The sequence below is a fragment of the Spermophilus citellus genome (assembly GCF_964194105.1).
Source record: "Spermophilus citellus genome assembly, chromosome: 2".
NCBI classification, from domain to species: domain Eukaryota; kingdom Metazoa; phylum Chordata; class Mammalia; order Rodentia; family Sciuridae; genus Spermophilus; species Spermophilus citellus.
In genome coordinates this window covers 192,060,236-192,082,952 of record NC_138183.1, presented here as the reverse complement: position 1 = coordinate 192,082,952, position 22,717 = coordinate 192,060,236, and the positions used below count along the sequence as shown (strand labels likewise).

Sequence of the window (22,717 nt, the reverse complement as noted above, 5' to 3'; positions counted from 1 at the left end):
GTGTTCTTATTCTTTTCTCCTCTCTTGTTCACACAAAGATACCACCCTACTTACTCCACTTAATGTGTCTTAAATGGCTTTTTCCATGTTGGTTCAAAGACCCTCCCTCATTTTTTCCTTACATAATTTTACACTGAATATGTGTACCATAATTTATGTATCTGGCTCCTGTTCTTGGGCATTTAGGCTGTTTCAGTCTTTTGTTATAGTATTGCATCAAACAACTTTGTAAGTACACTGTTTTGTTTGTGTGCTAGTATACCTGTAGGGTAAATTTCAAGAAGTGCATTTACTGGGACAAAAAGATTGTGCACTTTGTTTTGTTAGCTACTGCAAGATTGCCTTCATGTGAATTGCTTCTTGCATGAGTGCCTTTGTTTCCATAGCCTCACAAATGGACTATGCAAATTTTTGAATTTTTGCCAGTCTGATAGGTGAAAAATAGTTTTGCAGTATAGTTTAAGCTTGTATTTTTCCTGTTATGAGTGAGTTTGATGCACTAATAAGCATTTGTTAAATGGATTGCATGTAGTATGACAGCCCAAACTTGCCATTTTAGCCATGCTTTGCCATCTCTTGATTCTGTAACTGTTAAAAGTTACTGTAACTTTTGGGATGTTTTGAATAATGCTATACAAAACAATCTTTTTAAAGGTGTTTTTCCTAAAACACATGAATGTGTGAGACAAACCTTTGGAAGTAAAATTGCAAGATCAAAGACCAATTCATTATTTTAAAACTTATGTCTAAGCATAATCTGTGAAATTGTTTAATCAGTAAAACATATTTCCCAAGTGTCTCCTCTGTGCCAGGAGTGGTTTAACATGCTTAGGAAAGAGTGGATGTACAGAACAAGTGCTGGGGCTCATGGGCTTATGGTTATGGGTTGAATATGTGACACATAAATTTCAACATATTAGGGAAAAAATTTGTCTATGTATCACCTCAGATCATCTCAAGTACCAGTACGACGTACATCACACTGGGGAAACAATATAAGGATACGGGAGTCCTTATGGGTTCTGCCGTGGCAGAGAAGCACTGAGATTACTTGGGCAGAGTAAGCAGAGGGAACATGGAGCATTGTTGGGTCAGAAACCTAAGGTATTTTGATGTTGTCTTTGGGTATTGTAACACCAACATATATGAAGGTTTGTAGGATCAAGAATTTTTGATGTTTATAGAGGACCTTTGATTATTACTCTAATTCTCTATTTGTTTAGTCAAGAAGTTGACTAAGGAAGTTAAAGAGCCAGAATGTTAGTGACAGAGGTGGAGATTGAGTTTAGTTTACCTGGTTGCTAGGTCAGTATTTATTCCACAAGACTACAGTGAATAATCATAAGAGATTTTTTCTTTTTTTTTTAAAGTACCCAGGATTGAACCTAGGGGTATTTAACCACTGAGTCCCACCCCCAGCCCTTTTTATTTTATTTTTTAAATTTTGAGACAGGGTCTTGCTGTGTTGTTTAGTTGCTGAGGCTGGTCACAAACCTGCAATCCTCCTGCCTCAGCCTCTTAAATTGCTGGGATTGTAGGAGTGAGCCACCTGGTTTGACTTATAGAGATGTTTGAGTAGAACAGGATAAATGGAATCAGCTATAGAGAGTAGTAGTGGGGGGCGGGGGGAGGAAGAAGAAAGTTTGAGATTTTAAGGGCTCAAGTTAGAATCTGTGGTAAAAGGAGCTAGACAACAATCACTAAATTAAACCTGAGATTTGAACCTTCATCAAAAGTGATATTTCCCCTTTAAAGCACTTTAATTTAATCTTTATTTCTTGAACATGTTTAAAATGTTTTACTAGAATATATGTTTGAAAATATACAAGATTAAGGGTTAGTTAATTAGCTTATTTTCTTTCATATCACTTATTGTTCTTTTTCTTCTTTTCCAGAATTTTATAGAAGTGAAGTGATTAAGAATTCCTTGGTAAGTTTGCTTTCTGACAGGTACATATGATTAAGCCTATATAACCCCTCCCTCAGAAAACATAGAGATGTAAAATAAGTTGAGGCTCAGTTCTCATATTATGATACTTTGGCAAATCTTTAATCAATTATTATTAAATTATCACTTATTTGTTCATCACTTTTATCTTGTTAAGAAAAATGCCTGGCACATAGTAGGTGCTTCATAAATATTTACTGACTAAATTAATTTTTTTTCTATTGGAAACTTTGTTAAAAACTCAAATTCTTTTTCTGAAACTTTCAGTTACTATAAAGATTGTTTTTATTATTTGACTTGCCAAACATAATAAATGTTATCTTTGTTTCGTATGGTTTTTAAGAGTATTTTGCATAGGGTCTTTGTATAAGGTATATTGTTTCTTGGCTGTGGCATTGCTCAGTTACAAAGTTGGAGGTGACCTATGTTTGATAATGTATATGCTGGATATTTGCATAAATGCTTCATTTATTACACTGTATTGAAAAAAAAAGAAGAGCTTTTTGATAGTGAAAATATCCTTTTAGGGCTAGGTGAAGTGATGCATGCCTGTAATTCCAGCAACTCAGGAGGCTTAGGCAGGAGGTTCAAAAATTTGATGCTAAGTCTCAGCAACTTAGTGAGACCCTGTCTTAAAATAGAAAGAACTGGAGATGTACTTCAATGATAAAGTGTCCCTGAGTTCAATCCCTAGTACCAGGGGGGAAAACAAAAGTAGAGAAAGAAAAAAGAAAACATCTTTTTAGAGGTCTAAGCCCATACTGGGTTTGGCTCATGTTTACTTTCTCAGTCTCCTCTCCGAACACTCTTTTCACTCATTGTGTTCAAGCCTGCCTTCTTTCAGTGCTTCACACATGCCTCACCTGTTGTTCCTTATACACTTGTTTCCTCAGCTCTTTGCTTGGCTGAAGAGGTCTTTGAGGTTTCAGCAAGGCCTGTGACCATTTCCTTCTTTACTCTAGTCACTTTATTTTTCATATCACCCTGTTTTCTTTGTAGCATTTATCACCATTGCTCACTTATTTGTTTGAGTTTATTAACTGCCTTTCATGTACTACAAGATCTTGCCAGTCTTGTTCATGACTGTAACCCTGGAGTCTAGAATAGATGCTTAACTGCTTGTTAAATGAATAAATGCATATCAGTGATGCATTGTATTTATAGAATCCTTGTACATATGTTACTCCATTTTCATCTTTAGAACAGCCTGTCGGGCAGATGGGATAAATCTTAAGAAATCAATAGCCAGAGAGGCCCAGTGACTTTTGCAGAGACACACAACTTCAGGACCAGAACCCCAATCCAGACTACTGTCTTTAGGACTCTATTGCTCTTTGTTCCTCCTCAAGCTGTCTCCTAAATGTCTCTAAAATATCATAACAGATTTGGATCCTAGGGCAGAGAGGTTCCTTGAGCCTGTCTCTGGAGAAGTCTGAAGCTCTGGTTCTATAAATGTTAAATGACATATGATAAATGCCTCTTGCCATGCTTAATGTAGAATAAATTATTAATTTTTCCTGACTTGGCTCAGGTGGATAGAGATAGTTTTGCAGTGGAGACCTAGGGGTGATTCAGGCCCAGATAGGGTAGAATTTTGCTTTGTTGATTTCTTCTATACCTTTTCCCATGGCCAGACATTTCTGTAGTTGGGAGTGGCTTAGTGTAGCCCACGGCTTTTTCTCCTGGATTTGTGTCATAATTGATCCTATACCAAGTGGTATGTTGGTATATTGTTCTACCTCATTAGTATTATATTTATTTGATATTCATTTGATTTCCAAATTCTTGTTTCTAAACATCATCTCTCTGATTGTTAACTTCTATTTTGAACTCCTTTTCGTTTCTATATTCAGTTGCTTTGAAACTGTGTGTGAAGTTGTGACAACTGCCTTCCTGGTACATGTAGCCTGAATACTTGAAGGATATTATAGAATGGATCCAAGACAAAGGAGTGAATCAGACTAAGAGTCCCTTTCATCTCAGTTTGTTGTGAATAGTAATTGTTTCCTGAGTATAGTCTTTATAACATTTGCTTGCATTGTAATTGTTTATGAGCATTCTCCCAAAGTAGGTGAAAGCTTCTGGAGGTCCAAGCCTGCCATTGTTTGTCCCGTGTTCCCAGTGTACTTATTCTGTTGGGTAGTTGTTCAATAAATGTTGATTTGTTGATATTTATTTTAAGGGTACTCTTTGGAATTATATTTTTGGCCAGGACTCTTGTTTGCTTTTATATCTTAATATAGGTTCAGTACATTTTATTCTTTTGGGCTGTGGCTGTGGCTCAGTGGTAGAGCACTTGCCTAGCAAGTGTGAGGCACTGGGTTCAATTCTCAGCACTACATATAAATAAATGAGTAAAATAAAAGTCCATCAACATCTAAAAAATTTTTACAAAATTTTTATTTTTTCTTTCTGAAGGAATTCTTCTTTCTTACTTTTCTTCTAAATTGTTGTGATTGGTTCAGTTTAATGGGCATTGAATCCTGCAGTAGTCAACAATACCCAGGATAAGCCAGGGACAGCACATTGTTCCCTTCCATTCCATTTCTTTCCTGTTTAGGATTTTTTTGGGGAGTGGGGTGGTACTGGGAATTTAACTCAGGGGCACTTGACCACTGAGCCACATCCCCAGCCCTATTTTTTTTTTAATTTATTTTTTAGTTTTAGTTGGACACAATACCTTTATTTATTTTTATGTGGTGCTGAGGATCGAACCCAGGGCCTTGTACGTGCTAGGCGAGTGCTACACCACTGAGCCACAACCCCTGCCCTATTTTTTGTATTTTATTTAGAGACAGAGTCTCACTGAATTGCTTAGTGCCTCGCTTTTTGATGAGGCTGGCTTTGAACTCCTGATCCTCCTGTCTCAGCCTCCCGAGCTGCTGAGATTATAGGCCTGCACCATCACACCCGGCCCTGTTTAGGATTTTTTAAATCTTCAGCTATTTTGTGATACTTGCTGGGTAGAGTTAGTGGTTTCAATGCTTTTATCTCTGATGATTACTATTGTACTTGGCATTTAGAAGATGCGTAGCAAACATTTCTTGAATAAAATAATTCTTCCAAAGTACAAATTTATTGACTCACCCCTATGTATTAATATCCTAAAACCTCACATCCTCAATTAAGTATCAGAAGATTAGGTGAAGAGTTTAATACTTTATTTCTAGAAAGGCATAGGTAAACTTAGTTGGACACTGATGAACTTATAATTATTCTTTTTCACTCGTGTAACTTTTAGACTTTTTTCCTAGGTTTATATCCTGAGCTTGATTCTCAAACCAGAGTAGCTTGTTTTGCCACTCTGATGTCAAAGGAGACATGGAAAAATGAACTCGAAAGTATTAAAAGTAATTAATAAGAGTATTTTCTCTCAACGTTTGTATAAACTGTCCTTATTCTGGGCCCCTTTTTAACTCTTAAGTGCTCCAGATTATCATTATCCAAGAAAACTTTCTACAATGATGGTAATGTTCAGTGTACCACTGAGTACAGTTGGCACTTAACCATGTGTGGCCATTGAACACTTGAAATGTGGTTGAGTCTTACTTTGGAACTGAATTTTAAAGTTTATTTGAGTTAAATAGCTACATGTTGCCCTTAGCTACTATATTAGACAACACAATTCGAGATGCTTCTGAAAGCTTTATTATAATTCTTAGCAGAAAGAAATCCCCCCCTTTTTAAAGTACTTTTTACTTTTCTTGAACTGCTGGTATCATTCTAAATCCATATAATAATGCATGTTTGTTTTTGCTTATTTTATATATAATAATCTTCATAAAAGCAAGGACCTTGTATGCTTCATTTTTATAATTCCCATAGTCATTGTATTATGCTTTCCTTGGACTTTGCAAACAAGAAAATATGTATAATGTACTGTGTGTGCATGTGTGTATGTGTAGAATGTTTTATACACACACACACATATATATAAAACATACACACACATACACACACACAAAAAATAATGGTGAGCTTTTACAATTGGCAATAAGGTTTTGGATACACGTACACTTATATATTTGTGTGTGTGTGTGTGTGTGTATATATATATATATATATATATATATATATAGTGTGTGTGTGTGTGTATACAAATTGTAAAACTCACCATTATTTTATGTTCAACAACAATAAAAAGAAATTAAATAAATGAACAAACACTTGTCATTAAACTGAAGCACATGGCCTGGGTCATGGTCTTGTCAGGTTTGTGATTAACTTTAGTAACCTTATTTGGATTTTTTTCCATCTCTTTTAAGATGTTTAGCAGTCTTTTCTTTCTTCAGTTGCATTGCTTGACTTGTGTTAGGGAATCCTTTATTTGTATGTCAGCAATAAAATATAAATTAATTTCCTCAGCTTGTGGGAATTTCTTTAAGTCTCATAAGGAAGTTGGATGAAGTTCTTTCTTCATTGATAAATATTTGCTTCTCAAATATTAAATTAATGTCTCTCATCTCTCATTTCTGTAGTTCATTGCCTAAATAAAAACTTAATATTTTAAATTGATTCTTAACACACATGTATAAGGGTTTATAGATCGTAAGTATAATAATGATGAAATGTTTCAAATGGAATACACCGAATAATCAGCATCCAGATCAAAAAATAGAATATTTTAGTACCGCAGAAGCTTCCTCATCTCTTCTCACTTAGTATTCCTCTTTTGATTTTTAATACCATATACTAATTTTGTCATATATATTCTTTGCTGTCTGACTTCTATATTTCAACTTGATATTGTAAGATTAATTCATATCGTACAGTGTATTTGATTTGTATTGTATAGTGTTCCATTGTGTGAGTATAACAGAGGATCCATTTTTCTGTTGACAAGACATTTGGTTAGTTTCTGGTTTTGAGCTAATACAAAGAGTGCTCCACTATACATGTTCTCCTATGTCTTTAGGTGGATGTACGTGTGCATTACTGTTCAGTATGTATCTAGAAGTAGAATTTCTGAGAATATGCATATGATTAGCTGAAGCTACTGAACAATTTTCCAAAATTATTGTTTCATTTACACTCTTACCATCTGTCTGTGGGAATTCTGGTTATTCTACATTGGTGTGAACAATTGATTTAAAAATTTTTTTGAGTATAAATTGTTGATATCACCTATAGGATTTCTTTTGATTTCAGTTGAAATCAAGAGAGATATTTTAAATGACAATTAATCTCAGCGTATGTACTGCCAAAAATATGCCTGACTTAAAGAATTAATTACTAATGCAGCTGTTTTTAAGGTTATAATGGAGATACAGTGACTCCTGAAGACTGCCACCTTGTGGCTAAAGATTATAGGACCTTGTTGATTTTACTCTTTCTCAAGACCAGAATTCATCTTACAATGCAAAGGAAAGTGTAAGTTAGAATTGATGATAAATGGTCATATGTTAGATGTAATAAGTGTAATGGAGCAAAGTAAAGCAGAATAATGGGAGTATTTGGCAGGGGTGGTGGCTGTGATTGTTACATAGAAGAAAGCATCGAGCAGAACCTGGAAGAAGTAAGGGAGCAAGTTTTGTATATTTGGAGGAAGACTGTTGCAGGCCAAGAAACAGGAAATTATAAAGATAGGAGTTTACTCGAGGTTGGAAGAAAATGGCTAAGATTTTGAGTAGAGTGAGCAGGGGTGGTTTGAAATAGGCAAGTTTGATAGAGAAAGAGGGGCAAGGTAGTTGAGGATCAGGGCAGCAGAGGAAATGATCTGGAGAGATCCTAGATGGTAGTCAAGGACTGGATAACAGGAGAATGAGTTTTTGGAAGGGATACAGTTATAGATATTACAAAATTGGTAACATCTGGTGGACAAGGACTCATTATTTTCCTTTTTGGTATAGTACTAAGCCTAATGCTTTACCCAGAGAAGTCCAGTAAATGTCTGTTGCATTGAGTAACTAGCCTTTGATAGATTAGATGGAGATTTGTCTCCAAATTAAATGTCAGAGTTGAGATTTCCTCTTAGATACATTTAGCAGATAACAATTAACAATGTCTAATTTATTGTTAATGCCTTTCCCTTCACTAGACATACTCTCCAGATTATCTATTTTTTTGGTTCAAGATGAGATTAAATAATTAATATGTTTGAAGGATTACTGGATTCAGTGATAACTGAAATGATGGGAGCAATATCAATGCATGTGATTAAATTCTTCAAAATTGACTTTGTACTTATAGAAAAGTGTAGACAAATTGTATAATGAACCCATATGACACTACCTTTAACGATTATAAAGTTAATCATTCAATATTTTTTCAAAAGCAAGTTTTTATTTTTTTGTGTGATTTTTAAATCTTTATTAGAATGTTTAAAATTCCATGGTAGAAGTTAAGAATGAGGATAGCTAGTAAGTTCCCATCTTTGATTTATTTATTTATTTTTCTTTTCTTTTTTTTATTATTGGTTGCTCAAAACATTACAAAGCTCTTGACATATCACATTTCATACATTTGATTCAAGTGGGTTATGAACTCCCATTTTTACCCCATGTACAGATTGCAGAATCACGTCGGTTACACATCCACGTTTTTACATAGTGCCATACTAGTGTCTATTGTATTCTGCTGCCTTTCCTATCCTCTACTATCCCCCCTCCCCTCCCCTCCCCTCCCTTCTCTCTTCCCCATCTACTGTAATTCATTTTTCTCCCTTGTTTTTTTTTCCTTTCCCCTCACTTCCTCTTGTAATTTTGTATAACCATGAGGGTCTCCTTCCATTTCCATGCAATTTCCCTTCTCTCTCCCTTTCCCTGTTTAATGTTAATCTTTTTCTCATGCTCTTCCTCCCTGCTCTGTTCTTAGTTGCTCTCCTTACATCAAAGAAGACATTTGGCATTTGTTTTTTAGGGATTGGCTAGCTTCACTTAGCATAATCTGCTCTAATGCTATCCATTTCCCTGCAAATGCCATGATTTTGTCATTTTTTAGTGCTGAGTAATACTCCATTATATATAAATGCCACATTTTTTAATCCATTCATCTATTGAAGGGCATCTAGGTTGGTTCCACAGTCTTGCTATTGTGAATTGTGCTGCTATGAACATCGATGTAGCAGTATCCCTGTAGCATGCTCTTTTTAGGTCTTTAGGGAATAGACCGAGAAGGGGAATAGCTGGATCAAATGGTGGTTCCATTCCCAGCTTTCCAAGGAATCTCCATACTGCTTTTCAAATTGGCTGCACCAATTTGAAGTCCCACCAGCAATGAACAAGTGTACCCTTTTCCCCACATCCTCGCCAGCACTTGTTGTTTGACTTCATAATGGCTGCCAATCTTACTGGAGTGAGATGGTATCTTAGGGTGGTTTTGATTTGCATTTCTCTGACTGCTAGAGATGGTGAGCATTTTTTCATGTACTTGTTGATTGATTGTATGTCCTCCTCTGAGAAGCGTCTGTTCAGGTCCTTGGCCCATTTGTTGATTGGGTTATTTGTTATCTTAATTGTTTAATTTTTTGAGTTCTTTGTATACTCTGGATATTAGGGCTCTATCTGAAGTGTGAGGAGTAAAAATTTGTTCCCAGGATGTAGGCTCCCTATTTACCTCTCTTATTGTTTCTCTTGCTGAGAAAAAAACTTTTTAGTTTGAGTAAGTCCCATTTGTTGATTCTTGTTTTTAACTCTTGTGCTATGGGTGTCCTATTAAGGAATTTGGAGCCTGACCCCAACAATATGTAGATTGGAGCCAACTTTTTCTTCTATCAGACGCAGAGTCTCTGATTTGATATCAAGCTCCTTGATCCATTTTGAGTTAACTTTTGTGCATGGCGAGAGAAAGGGATTCAGTTTCATTTTGTTGCATATGGATTTCCAGTTTTCCCAACACCATTTGTTGAAGATGCTATCCTTCCTCCATTGCATGCTTTTAGCCCCTTTATCAAATATAAGATAGTTGTAACTTTGTGGATTAGTCTCTGTGTCCTCTATTCTATACCATTGGTCCACCCGCCTGTTTTGGTACCAGTACCATGCTGTTTTTGTCACTATTGCTCTGTAATATAGTTTGAAATCTGGTATCGCTATACCGCCTGATTCACACTTCCTGTTTAGAATTGCTTTTGCTATTCTGGGTCTTTTATTTTTCCATATGAATTTCATGATTGCTTTATCTATTTCTACAAGAAATGCCATTGGGATTTTGATTGGCATTGCATTAAACCTATAGAGAACTTTTGGTAATGTCGCCATGTTGATGATGTTAGTTCTGCCTATCCATGAACAGGGTATATTTTTCCATCTTCTAAGGTCTTCTTCTGTTTCTCTCTTTAGGGTTCTGTAGTTTTCATTGTATAAGTCTTTCACCTCTTTTGTTAGGTTGATTCCCAAGTATTTTATTTTTTTTTTGAGGATATTGTGAATTGGGTGGTTGTCCTCATTTCCATTTCAGAAGATTTGTCGCTGTTATACAGGAATGCCTTTGATTTATGCGAGCTGATTTTATATCCTGCCACTTTGCTGAATTCATTTATTAGCTGTAGTAGTTTCTTTGTAGACCCTTTTGGGTCTGCTAGGTATAAGATCATGTCAACTGCAAATAGTGATAATTTAAGTTCTTCTTTTCCTGTCTTTATGCCTTTAATTTCTTTTGTCTGTCTAATTGCTCTGGCCAGTATTTCGAGAACTATATTGAATAGAAGTGGTAAGAGAGGGCATCCCTGTCTTGTTCCAGATTTTAGAGGGAATGCCTTCAATTTTTCTCCATTTAGAATGATGGTAGCCCGAGGCTTAGCATAGATAGCTTTTACAATGTTGAGGTAAGTTCCTGTTATCCCTAGTTTTTCTAGAGTTTTGAACATAAAGGGATGCTGTACTTTGTCGATGCTTTTTCTGCGTCTATCGAAATGATCATATGGTTCTTATCTTTAAGTCTGTTGATGTAGTGAATAACATTTATTGATTTCAGTATGTTGAACCATCCTTGCATCCCAGGGATGAATCCTACTTGATCACGGTGCACAATTTTTTTGATATGTTTTTGTATCCGATTCGCCAGAATTTTATTGAGGATTTTTGCATCTAGGTTCATTAGAGATATTGGTCTGTAGTTTTCTTTCTTTGAAGTGTCTTTGTCTGGTTTCGGAATCAGGGTGATGTTAGCCTCATAGAATGAATTTGGAAGAGCTCCCTCTTTTTCTATTTCCTGAAATAACTTGAAAAGTATTGGTATGATTTCTTCTTTGAAGGTTTTGTAAAACTCTGCTGTATACCCATCTGGTCCTGGGCTTTTCTTGGTTGGTAGTCTTTTGGTGGCTTCTTCTATTTCCTTCATTGTTATTGGTCTGTTTAAATTGTGTGTATCCTCCTGACTCAATCTGGGCAAATCATATGACTTAAGAAATTTATCGATGTCTTCACTATCTTCTATTTTATTGATTATAGGGTTTCAAAATAATTTCTAATTATCTTCTGTATTTCTGTAGTGTCTGTTGTGATATTGCCTTTTGCATCCCGTATGTTAGTAATTTGAGTTCTCTCTCTTCTTCTCTTTGTTAGCATGGCTAAGGGCCTGTCTATCTTATTTATTTTTTCAAAGAACCAACTTTTAGTTTTGTCATTTTTTTCAATAGTTTCTTTTGTTTCAATTTCGTTGATTTCCGCTCTGATTTTAATTATTTCTTGCCTTCTGCTACCTTTGCTGTTCTTTTTCTCTTCCTTTTCCAGGGTTTTGAGATGAAGTGTGAGCTCATTTATTTGTTGGTTTTTTCTTTTTTTGAGGAATGAACTCCAGGCAATGAATTTCCCTCTTAAAACTGCTTTCATTGTGTCCCATAGATTCTGATATGTTGTGTCTGTATTGTTGTTTATCTCTAAGAATTTTTTGATTTCCTCCTTTATGTCTTCTATAACCCATTGATCATTCAGTAACATATTCTTCATTTTCCAGGTGATGCAGGATTTTTTCTTCCTTCTTTTATCATTGATTTCCAGTTTCATTCCATTATGATCAGATAAGATGCATGGTATAATCTCCACACCTTTATATTTACTAAGGGTTGCCCTATGGCATAATATATGGTCTATCTTTGAGAAGGATCCATGTGCTGCTGAGAAAAACGTGTATCCACTTGATGATGGTTGATATATTCTATATATGTCGGTTAAGTGTAGGTTATTGATTGTGTTATTGAGTTCTATAGTTTCTTTATTCAACTTTTGTTTGGAGGATCTGTCCAATGATGAGAGAGGTGTGTTGAAGTCACCCATAGTTATTGTGTTGTGGTCTATTTGATTCTTGAACTTGAGGAAAGTTTGTTTTATGAACGTTGCAGCACCATTATTTGGTGCATACATATTGATAATTGTTATGTCTTGTTGGTGAATGGTTCTTTTTAACAGTATATAGTGTCCTTTTTTATCCCTTTTGATTATCTTTGGTTTGAAGTTGTTGATTTTATTCCATATGAGTATGGCCACTCCTGCTTGCTTCCAAAGACCATGTGAGTGGTATGATTTTTCCGAACCTTTCACCTTCAGCCTGTGTATGTCTTTTCCTATCATATGAGTTTCCTGAAAGCAGCATATTGTTGGATCTGTTTTTTTAATCCAAGTTACTAGCTTATGTCGCTTAATTGGTGAGTTTAAGCCATTAACGTTTAGGGTTAGTATTGATATATGGTTTGTATTTCAAGTCATGTTTGTTTGTATTTCAAGTCATGTTTGTTTGTTTGTTTATTTATTTATTTATTTTAATTTGGCTTGTTTTTCCTCTTTGATTATTTTTCCCCCCTTTACTGAGTTACCTCCCACTGTTGGTTTTGGGTGCTGTTTTTCATTTCCTCTTCTTATAGTGTTTTGCTCAAAATGCTTTGCAGTGCTGGTTTTCTGGCTGCGAATTCTTTTAACTTTTGTTTATCGTGAAATATTTTAATTTCATTGTCAAACCTGAAGCTTAATTTTGCTGGATACAATATTCTTGGTTGGAATCCATTATTTTTCAGCGTTTGAAATACATTGTTCCAGGATCTTCTCGCTTTCAATGTCTGTGACGAAAAATCAGCCGTTAACCTAATTGGTTTACCCATGAATGTAATCTGCCTCCTTTCTCTTGTAGCTTTTAATATTCTCTCCTTGTTCTGTATGTTTGATATCTTCATAATAATATGTCTTGGAGTTGGTATATTACAGTTTTGTATGTTTGGGGTCCTGTAGTCTTCCAGGGTTTGGCAATCCATTCCATCTTTCATGTCTGGAAAGTTTTCTAAAATTATTTCATTCAACAGATTGCTCATTCCTTTGTTTTGGACCTCTATACCTTCCTCTATCCCAATGATTCTTAAGTTTTTTTTTTTTAATGACATCCCATATCTCTTGGATGTTTTCCTTGTGGTTTCTTACCAGCCTTTCTGCATTGACTATACTCTTTTCGAGTTGATATACTTTGTCTTCATTATCTCATGTTCTGACTTCTACTTGATCTAGTCTACTTGTAATATTCTCTTTTGAGTTTTTGATTTGGTTTATGGTTTCCTGCATTTCTAGGATTACTGTTTGATTTTTTTTTTTAAATCTCTATCTCCTGGTAGAGTTGATTTTTTGCTTCTTGAATCTGGTTTATGTAATTCATTTTCAAAGTATTCTTTCATTGTTTGGACTTGTTGTCTAATGACTTCTTTATGATTCCATTCCATCTGAGTCAGGTATGCCTTGAGTTCTTTAATCTGTCCATTTTTCTGATATCTCTAGGTTCTCCTGTAAATTTAAGTTATCCTGCATTGTTTGTAATCCTTTTTTCCCTTGTTTTTTTCATGGTGCTCACATTACTTTCCAACTCTGTTTGACTGCTGTGTTTCTGTTTTCTCCTATAAATTTGTTTTGGTTTTGTATAGCTCCAAGGTCTCTTCTTTGTGTTGGGAGACAATGTTTAGAGATGTTGGATTTAATTGTGATTTAAGGTAAATTCATTAGTTTCATTAAAGGCCTACAGATTTTGATGGCATATAGATAATTGAGGTTTGAACTTAGGATTTTATGTTAAGGTCAGGAGATATGATGGTATGGAGGTTAGTATATCTTAGCTTCTTTGGGGGGTTGCTCCAATGCAGGCGGATATTAACAAGAGAATAGACAGGAGTACTTGGTGGTAGTTAAGGGCTTAGGCAGACTATAGACCGTCTTGTAATATTCTTCTATTTGTATTTAGTAAATTACACATAATCAGAGTGGTCATGCTTGGGAGGAAAGATAGAGAAAAGGTAGGGAAGCAAACCAAGAAAGAGGGAGAGAAGAAAGAAAGAGAAAAAATAGAAGAGAAAAATAAGAAATGATAAAAATAATAATAAAATAAAGTAAAATAAAAATTACAATTAAAAAAAAAAAGCACTTTTAGGCTTCTATTTTCTTCGCTTTCAGTAGGTGGAGCTGTGCTTTCTTGACCAAGATTTTGCCCTCGGGCTGTAGGAAACAATCCATATGAGGCTGCTCCCACCTCCCCCACCTGGTGTCTCTCCAATCCAGTTCACTTAGGGTTTTTCCTGGCCTCTATTTTCCTCACTTCTCACGCCAGCTAGGCCTTCCCCAGTGTGGTACCTCTCCACAGTTCAAGCTACACTCTGGGCCTGCAGTTTCCTTGATGTGGAGCGTGGGTACTGGGAACCGGCCCCCTATTCTTTCGATTCCGTCCGATAGCCACTCCTCCTAGAGCTGGCAGGTTTCCTTTTCGCTGCTGGTGGGAGAGGGGAGTTGGAGGTCAGGTGCCTTTACCTTTCCCCATGCCTCTATTCACGCTCACTCTGATAATCATGCCCCTGGAAAGCCGGGGAGAGATTTTAAATGGGATTTCCCCGCTGTATTGGAGAAGGGCTAAATGTAACACACCTGTTCTATCGCTGAACTTGCTGCGATGGGGTTTCTTCTGTTGGAAGCTGGCGATGGTGATGTCATCTCCCCAATACGGTGGCCGCTGGCTTTCTCAGTGGGGTGTCGGGTGTGGAGGGCAGATCTGGACTGTTTCTCTCTCCCGTCTCTAACCCAGAACTCAGCCTGGAGCATTGTGAGGGCACAGTTGGCAGGACCCCACAGAATCCGTTTCTCTGCGTTGCTGTCACGTCAGAGCGCAGGCTCCAGCTGCAGGGCGGGCCGCTGATCAATCAGCCTGAATCTCCAGGCACACTGTTCACTCGAGATTGAGCCGCAGTAACTGATCCTCGGGTGTTGAAATTCTTCCTCTAGGTTTCAGTGCACCCCAATTTTGCTGGACATTCCTAACAAAATAGCTTCTGGCCTTTCTAAACTCGCTAATCACCTGTGCAGTGACGGGGTACATGGGGGTGTCACACTCTATTCGCCACCATCTTCCTCCCCATCTGTGATTTAAATAGCATGTTAGGTATGTTATATAAGTTATTTCTAACTTTAACAATGTTTTAAGGTAAGAGAGATTCCTGTAGTATAGTTAAGGAAACAAGCTGAGGACCTTGATCTAAGTCACATGACCCAAGTGACTGGTAAAACTGATGTTCAAGAGGCCTGCTGTAATCATAGCCTCTCTTAATATCATACTTCCTTCATCTGATTAAATGTTGGCTGGAGGTCTGATAGAGCTCGGTGAGACTTATAATTAAATAAACAAGTTTTAGAGCATGTATTTTTAGGGAAAATGTGACAGTTTAGTAGAACCACAAGTTTGATTGAAATTGTGACTGAATTGTTTTTAAAATTTTTTGGGGTAGGGAACTGAACAGCCCTTTTTAAGTTATTGGCTTGAGTGATTCTTAAACCCAGTTTATGTTTCAGGTGAATTGTGGCTGAATGAATTAGCATTTAATGTGTGTGTGTGTGTGTGTGTGTGTGTGTGTGTGTGTTTGCTTATGGCAGATTATGTTACCCTGTGTTAAACTGCATCATCAAAGTTGTCCAACTTTTGTCTGGTTAACCACATAATTTGGAGGGAGTCTAGGATGCAATTATAGTACCAGGAACAACAGGATACAATGAAAACATGTAGGAGTGTTATTCACCATCGTTTGGAGAGAGAAATTAGGAAAGGTTCACAATAAGTAATTTCTAAATTGGGACAGAAAGACTGTGGAGAGATGAATAAGGCAAGGGAAAAAGTTTATTGCTTACCTGGCATACACAAGGCCCTGAGTTTGATCCCCAGCAGAAATAAAAGGAAACAAAAATTTATTGGACTAAGTTGGGTGCACGCCTATAATCCCAGTGGCTATGGAGGCTAAGGCAGGAGGGTTATGAGTCCAAAGCCAGCCTCAGCAATTTAGCAAGGCCCTAAGCAACTCAGCAAGACCCGGTCTCTAAATAAAATACAAAAAGGGCTGGTATATGGTTCAGAGGTTAAGCACACCTGGGTTCAATCCTCAATAGCCCCCCCCCCCAAAAAAAAATTCTTGAACTGTTGAAAATCTTTATGCAATTTGTATGAGCAACTTAGTGAGCAATTTAGCATGACCTTGTCTCAAAAAATAAAAAGGACTGGAGATGTAGATTAGTGCTGAAGTCCCCCTGGGTTCAATTCCCAGTAACAATAGAATAGAAAGAAAAAATAAAAACATAACCAATTCCTCCTGTGTTCTCCTGGTCACTACCGCCTCGTAAAAGTATCACCCTCCTCATAGAGTAGTTCTGCCTGGTTTTGAACCTTTATGTGACACATGCTCTTCTGCTCAGCATAATATTTATGAGATTCATCCATGTTGTCACATGTAGTAGTTCATTTATTGTAAGGAACATATCTTTTGATGAACATAGGTATGTATTTCTCTGTGGCATGCATTTAGGAGTGTGTGTGCTGAGCTGTAACAGGTTACTTCAGTAGACACGGTGGAATAGTTTCCAAAGTTTTGTGCCAGTTATATTCCTACCAGTAGTGGGAAGTTTTTAGGTACTGTGTATCCTCGTGTTGTATTCTCTTCTAGCCCTTCTGGTATTTTTTTCCTTCTGGTATTATTGTATTATCTTGTGACTTTAACTTATTCTTCCTTATGGTCAGTTCTAGTTGAGCATATTTTCAAGTGTTTATTGGCAGTTGGGATGTTCTTTTTTATCAAATGTCTCTTCTGGAAAAACATGCCAAATAATGCCAATGAAGAATAAACAGATTTTGTACAAATTTTGAGACTTTAGTTTTAGATTTTTGAGATATTTTTCTTCTTTCATGCTTTCAGTTTTGGACTCTTCAAGACATGGAATTGGTGGTCTGTTGAATTCCAGTTAAGTAAAATGTTCATATTTGAATTTTTCATATCCATATCACCTTTGGTTTCCTTCGTCTTCCCTTTTTAGCTTTTTATTTAGCCTTTTCTCAAGGACTCAGGGTTATCATGAGGAACACCGATTATATGTCACTTGCCCTTCGGGGGCTGCCTGGGACATAAAGCCTATTTGCTCTTATGTGAAGTGGTATCCAGCAACATGGCCCACCTCCTGTACAAAAGTTATCTAACATCTTTATGTCTTCCAGCTCCAGATATGACCAACTGTTTGACCTAAGACAAGTTTTAAAATATTTCCTAGCATCAGTTTTCCTCTGAAAAATTGAGTAATGCTGTCTACTTACAGGATTCTTAAATTTTGTGAAGGTTTAATAAAAATATATAGTCACTTTGGTAGTATGGAGCCTGACATACAGAACTTACAGTTACAAGGTACCAGGTACTGTGGAGGTCAAATATACTGATAGAAATTTCCCCTTTACTGAGGGGAAGGCAGACAAGAAAATCAAGGTGATGTATCATGGCAAGTCCTTTAAGAAAGTGATCTAGTCTCAGGATCCTTGGGAGCATAGAGAAGGGCAGTCAGCCCTAAGGACATTAGGGCACACATGGCACTCATTGCTCATTCCTTTCTTGTAATAATTACAACAGTAGTAAAAATGAACAAAATGTTTTTATTCTCTATTTACAAAGCATGATTCATATTGGTTGAGAAAATGGATCACTTTTTCCAAAGGAATCTTAAGCTGTGTTCTCTGGTCTTGACCTAGCTTTAAATAGTTTTTACCCCAAACTGATTAGGTCTTCTTCCAGTAGAGTACCAGGAATAGGATGTTTTTTCTTTGTTCATTCAACAAATATTTGAGTACTTACTGTATCTCCATGGTGTTATATTTTAAGTTGAAAAAACAATAGCAGAAAAGACCCCATCTCATGTAGGGTCTGGCAGTAGAGTCTGATGGTTCTTGGGAGATCAGGGAAGACTTCTCTGGGGGAAGAAATGCTTGAACTGAAACCCTGTGGTGAGAGAGAAATGACCTGGAACAGAATGGGTCGGGGGAGGCAGAGAAGGGCTCTAGTCAGAGGTCTCAACATCCTCATTTCAAAACTGGAGTTGGACTGTCAAGTCCAACAGTCTGTTTTACTTCTCATATTTCTAGAATATGTAAACTATAGGTCCTTTTCTCTGTTGTATGCATCTTCCTCACGTGCATTATAGACAATGTTAAATTAAATCAGGAATAATGCTTGGCTTGTTCTACAAGGCCTGTGAGAACTGCTCGTACTCCTGTAAGGCTGAGTGGGTGAAGGAGCCTCAGACCCAGGGGGTTTAGGCATATCCTCAAGCTCTGGAACTAGAGGGCTTGGCCCAGAACTCCTGGCTCCAAGTTTCTCAAGTCCTTGATGGCGATCTGGGTGAACTGGTGAAGGACAGGCCCTTCCTGGCTAATCTGTAATGCATACTTTATTCTTGCAGTAATATTCTTGCCTATAGTGTCATGTTCAGTCACTTATTTGTGTGCCCACCCTAGTCAGTGGTAATGTGTGGTGGAGCAGCAAGAGCAAGTTTAAGTTCTGCATAGTTCTCCCTTTTCCTTTCCCCCAGAGAAGAGAATAGAGTTCTCTCTTCCTGCTGTAGCCTCTTGGCTGTAGGATCTAAAATAGGGAAGAGGTTGACAATCCCTTAAGGTTTCTTTTGTTCTGAGTTCTGACTGCTGGCATGTAGTGGGAGCTAAAAACCAAAACAAAAATAATGTACGAAAAAGAATGTGAGACAAATTCTAGACATCAAGATTCAATTTCTGGTACTGTTTTTATTAGGCAACCTTATATAATATGATGCTGAACTTCGATGTTTCATTGATTCTAAGATGCACATTTTTCATTCTTTGAAATGTAGATGCATCTTAAAATCAGTTCTTCGTAAAAGTCATAGAGAAAGTTGTGGTTTCTTGGATTTGCTAAAATACAGTGTTTTGTCTTTTTAACTTTTTGAGATTAACAACTTGTCTTACTTCATGTGGACTTACTGTTGGGATCAATAGGGCTAATGTTTTCAACAGATTAGATATTTCTTTTTTTTTTTGGTTATGAACCCCCAATTTTACCCCAAATGCAGATTGCAGAATCACGTCGGTTACACATCCACAATTTTACATAATGCCCTTTTAGTAATTGTTGTATTCTGCTACCTTTCCTATCCCCTACTATCTCCCCTCCCCTCCCCTCCCATCTTCTCTCTCTACCCCATCTACTGTAATTCATTTCTCTCCTTGTTTATTTTCCCATTCCCCTCACAACCTCTTATATGTAATTTTGTATAGCAATGAGGGTCTCCCTTCATTTCCATGCAATTTCCCTTTTCTCTCCCTTTCCCTCCCATCTCATGTCTCCGTTTAATGTTAATCTTTTCTTCTTGCTCTTCCTCCCTGCTCTGTTCATAGTTGCTCTCATTATATCAAAGAAGACATTTGGTATTTGTTTTTTAGGGATTGGCTAGCTTCACTAAGCATAATCTGCTCTAGTGCCATCTATTTCCCTGCAAATTCTATGATTTTGTCATTTTTTATTGCTGCATAGTACTCCATTGTGTATAGATGCCACATTTTTTTTTATCCATTCATCTATTGAAGGGCATCTGGGTTGGTTCCACAGTCTAGCTATTGTGAATTGTGCTGCTATGAACATCGATGTGGCAGTATCCCTGTAGCATGCTCTTTTAAGGTCTTCAGGGAATAGTCCGAGAAGGGCAATAGCAGGGTCAAATGGTGGTTCCATTCCCAGCTTTCCCAGGAATCTCCAAACTGCTTTCCAAATTGGCCACACCAATTTGCAGTCCCACCAGCAATGTACAAGTGTACCCTTTTCTCCACATCCTCGCCAGCACTTGTTGTTGTTTGACTTCATAGTGGCTGCCAATCTTACTGGAGTGAGATGGTATCTTAGGGTGGTTTTGATTTGCATTTCTCTGACTGCTAGAGATGGTGAGCATTTTTTCATGTACTTGTTGATTGATTGTATATCCTCCTCTGAGAAGTGTCTGTTTAGGTCCTTGGCCCATTTGTTGATTGGGTTATTTGTTATCTTATTGTCTATTTTTTGAGTTCTTTGTATACTCTGGATATTAGGGCTCTATCTGAAGTGTGAGGAGTAAAAATTTGTTCCCAGGATGTAGGCTCCCTATTTACCTCTCTTATTGTTTCTCTTGCTGAGAAAAAACTTTTTAGTTTGAGTAAGTCCCATTTGTTGATTCTTGTTTTTAACTCTTGTGCTATGGGTGTCCTATTAAGGAATTTGGAGCCTGACCCCAACAATATGTAGATTGGAGCCAACTTTTTCTTCTATCAGACGCAGAGTCTCTGATTTGATATCAAGCTCCTTGATCCATTTTGAGTTAACTTTTGTGCATGGCGAGAGAAAGGGATTCAGTTTCATTTTGTTGCATATGGATTTCCAGTTTTCCCAACACCATTTGTTGAAGATGCTATCCTTCCTCCATTGCATGCTTTTAGCCCCTTTATCAAATATAAGATAGTTGTAACTTTGTGGATTAGTCTCTGTGTCCTCTATTCTATACCATTGGTCCACCCGCCTGTTTTGGTACCAGTACCATGCTGTTTTTGTCACTATTGCTCTGTAATATAGTTTGAAATCTGGTATCGCTATACCGCCTGATTCACACTTCCTGTTTAGAATTGCTTTTGCTATTCTGGGTCTTTTATTTTTCCATATGAATTTCATGATTGCTTTATCTATTTCTACAAGAAATGCCATTGGGATTTTGATTGGCATTGCATTAAACCTATAGAGAACTTTTGGTAATATCGCCATTTTGATAATGTTAGTTCTGCCTATCCATGAACAGGGTATATTTTTCCATCTTCTAAGATCTTCTTCTACTTCTCTCTTTAGGGTTCTGTAGTTTTCACTGTATAAATCTTTCACGTCTTTTGTTAGATTGATTCCCAAGTATTTTATTTTTTTTGAGGATATTGTGAATGGAGTGTTTTTTCCTCATTTCCGTTTCAGAAGTTTTGTCGCTGACATACAGAAATGCCTTTGATTTATGCGAGCTGATTTTATATCCTGCCACTTTGCTGAATTCATTTATTAGCTGTAGTAGTTTCTTTGTAGACCCTTTTGGGTCTTCTAGGTATAGAATCATGTCATCTGCAAATAGTGATAATTTAAGTTCGTCTTTTCCTATTTTTATGCCTTTAATTTCTTTCGTCTGTCTAATTGCTCTGGCCAGTGTTTCGAGAACTAGATATTTCTTATATGCTAAATGAGGCATTTTGCTAGGCTCTTTTCATATATTATCTGTCTTCAGGTGTTAGGTTTTAGCTATTTCTATAGTTAGTTATTATTACTGTACTACTTAAGCTTCAGAAAACTCAGTGAGGTGATAGCTTGTTCAGTTTTTATAACTGAAGAGTCTAAAACAGAGAGGGGCTTATGTAATTTAGCAGTATTACTAAATTAGAGCACTTTTTTCTATATTGCCTCTCAGTTGTCTTCATTGACAGAGAAAAGCTGAAGTTAAAAGAATCTTCACACCGTTCCATAATTCAGTGGTTCTGTCTGGTTGATTATCTGCTGTTGTTCCTAATCCATCCACATTTCTAGTGTTTACTCTTGGGTCTGCATAGTGCATTGGTCAGCCAGTGATTGGTCAGACTCTGGGCTCAGATACCTCATCATTGACCTTTGCTTAAGGATTGGGAGTGCATTTCAAGTTTGGGCGGTCTTTAAATTTTCTGTGGCTTTTGTTTTCCACTGGGCCTTCTCATCTCTGCCCCACATGTGCATGCCAGCTCAGTCAGTCAGGAATGTGTGGGTGTTTAGACCCTCTTTGGAGTCTCCTTGGGTGGATGTACGGATTGCTTATCGAGGCCCCCTATCGCTATCTCATTTTCTAGATCTTCCTATTAAATTTCTGGCTAATTTCCCAGTCCATTGCTTATCACAAACAACTGTAAGTTCAGGCTACTGAACTGCTGGTCTTCCCTGTTCATTTGCCATTGCGCTTACTAGTGTTAAAGCATTGCTGGGGTTGCAGTTTTTCCATGCTCCATTTCAAATCAAGCCAGTTCTTTTACAATTACCCACCTCTCCCAAATAGAACAGCTTTGTATACCGAAATGGAGTTGGGCATAAAAGCATCCCTGGGTAAGAATGCCACATACTTCCCTGTTCTTAACCTGAAGACATTGAATTTTTTATTACCAATTGATCCCCAATTTGGTTGATTTTCACGGCCCTGAAATTGTTGTTCAACTGTTTTGTCCAGGTTCATTGTTAGATTTTTTGGAGAAAGTTTGCTGAGCTACTTAATTTGCAATGTGAGAAATTCCATCTCTCCTTTAGATTTACTCTTATATTTACCACTTTTTTGGTATTCATTCATTCTTGCAACACAAATGTTCTATCTGGATTCACTTTCCACGTGTCTTAAAGTACATCCTCTAGAATTTTCTTTAATGAGTATGTGCTGGTGTCACATGCACTATTATTTATGAAGAATATTCTACTGCAGGTAGAATTCTAGGTTGTCAGCTGGGTGTAGTGGCGTATACCTATAGTCCTAGTGA

At 37.0% G+C, this 22,717-nt stretch overlaps 1 protein-coding gene across 3 annotated transcripts in view; it reads left to right on the top strand.

Moving 5' to 3' along the window:
• Nucleotides 1–22,717, top strand: part of UVRAG (UV radiation resistance associated) — a 320,231-nt gene that overhangs the window by 32,630 nt on the left and 264,884 nt on the right. For all 3 annotated transcript variants that reach the window (XR_014017941.1, XM_081260421.1, XM_081260422.1), the window contains exon 3: nucleotides 1,896–1,930. Coding sequence is in view for 2 of the 3 variants with exons in the window: in XM_081260421.1 (XP_081116547.1) it covers nucleotides 1,896–1,930 (35 nt within the window). In the remaining variant the exon portion in view is untranslated. The remainder of the gene's footprint in view (nucleotides 1–1,895; nucleotides 1,931–22,717) is intronic.